Genomic DNA, 7,500 nt, shown 5'->3' on the forward strand with positions numbered 1-7,500 from the left:
CCACGGTGTAGAGGCTCAATCCTTCTTGATCTTGCACATCAGGTCAAACAGCTCAAAGAGGAGGTCATCAATGCAAAGATATCAGGTAATTGCATTCATCCTTATTACCAAGGCCAAATTTAGAAATTGAGAAGCTGGACAGTTATGCAGTGGCCTCCACAACCAGGGGCCTTCAGATATTTCAGATGGAAATTATGTGTAAGAAAAAAATATGCTACTAAGTGGTAGTCAGAACAGAGATTAAATATATCTCATTCTCTGTTTTTTATTACCACAAATGAGGGCTGCCCAGTGGCCTCTATTCAAATATAGCACCAACTATTGCATATATTTTGTTATTTTTCTTACAAATGCAAAAGCTAAAAGTGCTGGTAGTATTTTCCATCTGATCACGTACCATAGTCCATAATGGTGCTGAAAAAATGAAAAATTGCTTTAATTACATATGGAATTTTGTTGATCCACCCTGGGTAGAAGAATCATTCATAGACACAATTTACACATTAATGTATTCTTTTAATACAGGAGAGTTGGACATGCGACCATCAGCACTTGAAATTCAAAGTGAAGTGTCTCACGTATCTAGGCGACCGCGCCTGTCTTATGCAGGGCCTCTCTCTGAGTGCCCGACTAGACCCCTTACATCACCTCCTCTCAGGTCAAAGGGTATGTAGAAGATTCATGGGATAATGCTGTGATATGTTTTGTTATTCTTTAGTTTGTTTTTTTCTTTCTTTCTTTTATTTTTCTTTCTTTCTTTTTCCTTTTTTAGGTGTCACAAAAGCAGGTTTGCACCTATAAGTGTTAAGGCTTTGCATGCAGGGAGGTATTTGCCTTTTGCAATTTGATTAATGGGACCTCATATCATTTTTAAATTCAAAACTTGAAATAATTATTGAGGTAGACTTTAATAACTAAGAATTCAGAACTCTTCAGTGAAAAATATTGAAGTTGAATGTGTAAATCTTAAAAAAAAAAAAAAAAACTATGATAATTCCTTGAATGCTCTAATTCACCAATTTTTAATCAAAGAAATGTTTGCATTGACTGACTTGCATTTCCAAATTCTGTCTTCTCTTGTATGCAATGTTTTTTATTTTCTTAATTGTTTTTGTTCTGTGCTCGTCCATGTTATGTTCATGAAAATGTGAAATTGGATGGCTTAAGCATTAGTGTGTTTCCAGTCATTTATCTTCCCTATTCAATAAGACCTTTTTACAAGTGCATACCCCCCCCCCCCCCCCCCGCATACAACATTTATGATATCAAGAAATGTATTTGAAACTGAACTTTTCTGAATTTCTCACAGGTAATGTACATTTAGTGTTTTTTTTTTCTTCCTTTGTTTTTTTTATTTTTTTTTTTTTTATTTATGTCTTTCTGTTGATAATTAGATTTCCACCAGTTTATATCACTATGTTAAAGGTTTTAAAGTGTTGACAGATTTTTTTTTTTTTTCCCACTGATACTGAAGATCTGAAATTAAAACATTAGATATAGGATTTTATTATGCACTGAATTCCATACATTATATGTATGTGACATCTGTTATATAAGGTAATAATGAAGAGTCTTTAGTAAAAATTGCCAATGCACAGCTAATTCAGGTAACTATATGCATACTGTACATTATAGGAAATTATCACATACACCTAGAGAGAATTAATTGAAATTAGATATATATATTTTTTGAGCCTGTTCTGTTCATTTTCACAAATATGGGGAAACAAATATTTCGTAATCTAAAGGGTAATCATGATCATTTTTTGTATCTTGACAAGGAAATGGGTTGCAGACTGTTAGGTTGTTGATTGGAGATGTAATCTGAAGTAAGCAAGCAATATGCGGTGTGCTTTTACAGTTAAATTCAGTAATACTTCAGAATTCTTAGAGGATTGATGATATTCTTGTAAAGGTTAGCTTCAGCACAAGAGAGCTTCTGTCCTTCATACTGAAAATAGTTATGGGTTGGATATGGTACCAAGAGGGTTAATTGCAATGTTGATGCATAGTGAGGATTACTAGCAAAGAGGTCTCTTTTATTTTCACTAAGAAAAAAGTTGGAGGCATTACATAATATAATTATTAAAGTAATGTTAATAAGAATTATAATGGTTTCAGTTATAATGATGATGGTGGTTCCAATAATAGCAATGATAATTATTGTGATTAGAGCATCAGTGCTATTGGAGATGATAATGTAATGATAATGATTACAATATAGTAATGGTATGAAAGATGATAATGAAGATGATGATATGATGATAATGATAATAATAATGTTAATAATAATTATTACTCTCATCATTATAATGGTTTAAAAAAAAAACGATATTTATAATATTGATAGCAAAATAGATTATGATAATGATTATAATGGTAGAGTAATGATAGTATTAAAAATAACAATAATGATAATACTGGATTAATTATGTTTGGAATTAAGGATTGCTCAGGCTATACTTATGGATAGCATCATTGATATCAAGAAAGGATACTTCAGCTTTGCTTTGTTAGATGCTTTTGTGTTTTGTAAAAGATTAGATCTAAAAAATAGATGAGAGGGCCTGCTGTTTTGTAAAAAAGAGAAACAAGAGAGAAGAAAGTCTGGGTTCTTCCTATTTTAAAAGCTTTAACAACTCTTCTTTTCGCTTCTGTTAATGAAAATCTTAAAGAGCAGATCATATTATTTTTCCCTTGTTCTGTTTTTACATTGGATGAAAAGAATTGAAAATTAAATACGAGCCTGGAGAAGGGCATCAGAAAGGCCCACAGGCCCTTCCCTTTAAGTCAGTTGCAGAAAAACTAGATCTTAAGGGAGAAAAGCGTTTCGCAGTCCGACCGAAAGGTAATCCTTCACCCACTTTGACCCACCATATCCCATCCTCCTCCTCCTCTTCCCTCGTGACCATGGGGAAAAAAACAGGCTCGGTGTCCAGTAGCAGCACCGGCGGTTCCTTTGCACTCCACCGCGATCTGTCCGTTCGTTCCGAGCCACGTAATGAACCCCCTCCTTCCAACGAGTCCCAGCACCCCCACCTCTCGGCCTCAGCAGCCCCCCGAAGGACATCTTATGCTGGGGAGACCCACAATGCACGCAAAGGTACTGTCGAGGCTGCCGACCGATCACCCAGGAGCAGTTCGTTTTTTCAAGACCTGTGTTTCCTCCCGTTATCTAGCTGATACGAGTAGTTGGTAGTTGAGTCGGTAGTTGTACAAATAGATTTTTTTATGTTTTACTTTTCATTTTCTTTAATACAACAATACTGATCAGTTCACGTCTCTGTGTACATTTAGTTTGATATAGATAGAAATTTTGTTTTTGTTAAAGATGGAGTTCTTCAATGTAATCCTGTGTTCTGTCACAGACTAGTGATCTAGATTACAAATCCATAAATGCATGTTGCATATTGATATATTTGAAGATGCAGAAAATTCTGTAATATCACATGATGTTCATCTTTTTGGACTGAAAAAATAATGCCAATCTTACTCAAGGTGTGTGTTTGTGTGTGTGTGTGTGTGTGTGTGTGTGTGTGTGTGTGCAGGTAGGTGTGTGTATGTGTTTGTGTGTGTGTGTGTGTGTGTGTGTGTGTGTGTGTGTGTGTGTGTGTGTGTTTGTGGGTGTGTGTGTGTGTGTGTGTGGTGTGTGTAGGTATGTGTGTGTGTGTACAGGTGTGAGTGCTTGTATGAAATGAATGTGTAAATCATGTGTGTGTGTGTGTGTGTGTGTGTGTGTGTGTGTGTGTGTGTGTGTGTGTGTGTGTGTGTGTGTGTGCAGGTGTGAGTGCTTGTATGAAATGAATGTGTAAATCATATGTGTACAGTTGTGTGTGTGTGTGTGTGTGTGTGTGTGTGTGTGTGTGTGTGTGTGTGTGTGTGTGTGTGCAGGTGTGAGTGCTTGTATGAAATGAATGTGTAAATCATATGTGTGTGTGTGTCTGTGTGTGTGAGTAGGTGGGTGGATGGGTGGGTTTGTGTGATAACATGTTAAATATATGTGGGAATTTGTTTAAGAATGGTGTGTATATATTGATTGAACATGTAACTATATATATATGCATAAACATATGCTTACACACATGAATAATAAACATTACAAAGAGCATGGCATATACAAGACTGAACAAAATAAAATTATGATATTCACACTTATCCATTATTTTCTTTGTAGCATACACTGCTGCTTTAAGATAAAAAAAATTTAAAAAATAAAAAAAAAATAACCTGCATGCCATTCTTATAACGAAATGTGAAATGTTTTTTTAATGGGAAGCATTATTAAGAAGGACTTGCTTCTTCATGAATTATTCATGTTGATAAGGAGATGAAGATCTTATTTCAACAATTAAATGGTAAATATGGCATATTCACAGTATATAGATGAGACATCATAACTGTTGTAAAAGGCTAATTATAGAGTTTTGATGAGTATATTTTGTACAGTGTTGTGTTTTTAGTTGTGTTCCAGAGTGATAGATAAGTAGATAGAGGTAAGCACTATTAACTTTCATTCTGTCAATATTTATACACATGCACTCTAGTATTTATTTATTCTTTAAATTTATTATTTCACCAATGCAAATTTGATTAAATCTCAGCATTGCACTTTTTATATGATAATGACACCAATGTTCAGGCCTGGGATGTGTACACCATCTGAATTCACGGTAAGTTACTCAAACAGATTTCTGAAAAGGTCTATAGCATGTTCTTATGACATAAACAGTTCTGTGTTTAATGTACGTGTTTTTGCTGATCTTTGGCCCTGGTTGTACTTCTCTCCCACACTGATCTAATTGAACACATCTGTATTATATGTGATGTTTCCTCCAAGCTAGATTGATTTTCCCCTTTTTTTCTTGCATTATTAAAAAAAGATTTCTGAATGTGGTTTGAATAGCATTAGACACACTGCAACTATATCAGCACCATGGTGTAGCTCATACAACCTAAAGTGTGTTTGTTTGTTTCTATTGGTATAACCTTTCCTATCATATTACTAAACTCAGTCTGCCAATGAAAATTACTTATATAATATTCAGTGTATAATATATTAGTCACTATATATGTAACATGTAAACATTGAGATAAAATAGTATTAATTATTTATTATCATTGTTCTTTTAATTACCGATTGTAATTTGTACTTTGATGTTTGATACAAAGCCAAGTATTTAATTTTTTCACATTATTTGACTTTGGAAAATACATACAAAGGACACAGCACAATTTTCTGCTACACAGGACATCAAATCTGTTAAAAGAGAGTAGTTCAGCATGGAATAATTAACCCTTTTAGTTCTGTTTAATAATTATGGTTTGCACGTTTCAACCAAATATATAGTGCGATATGTCATTGAAGAAATAAAAATGTTTCATGCAGACTGATTAGATAAAAATTGATTGTATTGTTTTCAAAAGCTATTTCCAATTAAAATTAGATTTGACTTGCCGTAGCATGGTGTAGAGTGAACCCTAAAACATAATGTATTTTTCATGTTATATCTGTATTTTTTAAGTATTAAAAACCTCATACTCCTGCTTTTTAAATTGTAATCTGTTTCCAGTTACTGATATACATCAGATGAGTTGTGATAGTATTACTAAAAATGCAAATTTAAAACCCAATTCATAGATGAGAAGTGTCCATGTTGTCTTTTAGCTACCCTATATAAAGTGGTCCATAATCAACACTATATGTTTAGGCAATTTCTTAAAGCTCTCATACCCTAGCTGGTCTACTGTATTTGTTGCACTAAAGGCTGGATAAGTAGGAATACTGAGCTGTACTTTTGGACTAAATTGAAAAAGGACTATTGGCTATATACTCACTCTTTTTCTTCCTTATTTTATTTTTTTTGAATTGATATATGGCTTAGTTCTTTTTAATGGTACATTTGTACTCTCTACAGTATTCTGTATCCAGCCAACTATAGATGGAGTACTGTAGTAACAATTTCTTGTATATTTATTCAACAAAAATGTGATTTTTTCCAGGGTCTTTTCTGTTTCATTGTGATAGTCAAAGATAATCACCTTGATCATGAATATTTAGTTACTTTTTATATATTTCAAAAGAGAAAAAGTCTACCTATTATTTTTAAACTTTATAGGATGTGATTTTTCCCATTTTATTTTGTGTATATTTGTTCTTTCTTTCAAGACCTTTTACTTTATTTCTTTTCTTTAATCATTTTAATTTATTTATTAAAATTACTGCTACAGTACCCATTAATAGAGCTATATAATGGTTGCCTGCTACTGATGTTTGTCCTCCCGATTGCTCCCCTCCTCCCCTTCCTACCTCCTGTCTTCTGCTGCCTTCTGCTCTCTCTTTACCTCTCTTTCTCCCTCTTTACTTCTCTTCCATGCTGACTCTGAATTCTCCTTTCCCTACCTCTGTGTCGGACCGGGTCTTGCCTGCGGCTGTGGCACGGTGCGGCACCCTCTTGTGTGTCTATCCCACTAGGCTCCTTGCGGCCCTCCCCGCACGTCACTTCCTCTGAGCCCCGTCTCTACCGCAAGACCTTTCTGCTCCGCAAACGAGGCTCAAAGCCCAACCTCCAAACGGGCAGTGCCCCAGTCATGCAAGGTGAGTGCTGGCGGAGAAAGTGGCGTTGTTGCTGTGGCCCTGGTGGTCTGGGGGTTTATTTTTTGTGTTTGCTAGGTTGAGCAAGAGAGAGCACGATAATATTCATTATTCTATAGCCTAAGGAAGTGTTTATGTAGCTTCAAGTTAAGAATTCTGCACAATAATCACAGACCATTAATATATATATATATATATATATATATATATATATATATATATATATATATATATATATATATATATATATATATATATATGTGTGTTTGTACATATATGTATATGTGTATATATCTATATCTATCTATATCTATCTATATATATATATATATATATATATATATATGTGTGTGTGTGTGTGTGTGTTTGTATATATATGTATATGTGTATATATCTATATCTATCTATATCTATCTATATATATATATACATATATATATATATATATATATATATACATATATACATATGTATACATACATACATACATATATATATAAATATATATCTATATTTATATATATTTATATATATCTATATTTATATATATGTATTTATATATATAATATATATATATATATATATATATGAACACACACCCACATACACCCACACACACACACGCACACACACTCGCACACACACTCTCACATACACTCTCACACACACACACACACACACACACACACACACACACACACACACACACACACACACACAATGAGACAATGAGCAATCCATGTTCCCAGATTTGCTGGGAATTAATGTTGAGAAGTTTAGAATTTTAGGGAAGGTGTTACTTTTCCTTCCTGCCTTTCTGTATCATCAAGTTTCAGAAGAATCTTTTCTTAACTGATAAACTTTTTGCAAGTTGAAATGTATTAGTTTAAACAAATTCTCTCTCTCTC

At 33.7% G+C, this 7,500-nt stretch overlaps 1 protein-coding gene across 2 annotated transcripts in view; it reads left to right on the plus strand.

Moving 5' to 3' along the window:
- The window catches only part of LOC125030773 (protein unc-80 homolog), a 115,134-nt gene that overhangs the window by 99,872 nt on the left and 7,762 nt on the right, over positions 1-7,500 (plus strand). For both annotated transcript variants that reach the window (XM_047621044.1, XM_047621045.1), the window contains 4 exons: positions 1-85; positions 526-666; positions 2,927-3,103; positions 6,473-6,595. The exon at positions 1-85 is cut by the window's left edge and continues 84 nt beyond it. In XM_047621044.1, coding sequence (XP_047477000.1) covers positions 1-85; positions 526-666; positions 2,927-3,103; positions 6,473-6,595 — 526 coding nt within the window. The remainder of the gene's footprint in view (positions 86-525; positions 667-2,926; positions 3,104-6,472; positions 6,596-7,500) is intronic.

The sequence above is a fragment of the Penaeus chinensis genome, chromosome 11, assembly GCF_019202785.1.
Source record: "Penaeus chinensis breed Huanghai No. 1 chromosome 11, ASM1920278v2, whole genome shotgun sequence".
Taxonomy (NCBI): Eukaryota; Metazoa; Arthropoda; class Malacostraca; order Decapoda; family Penaeidae; genus Penaeus; species Penaeus chinensis.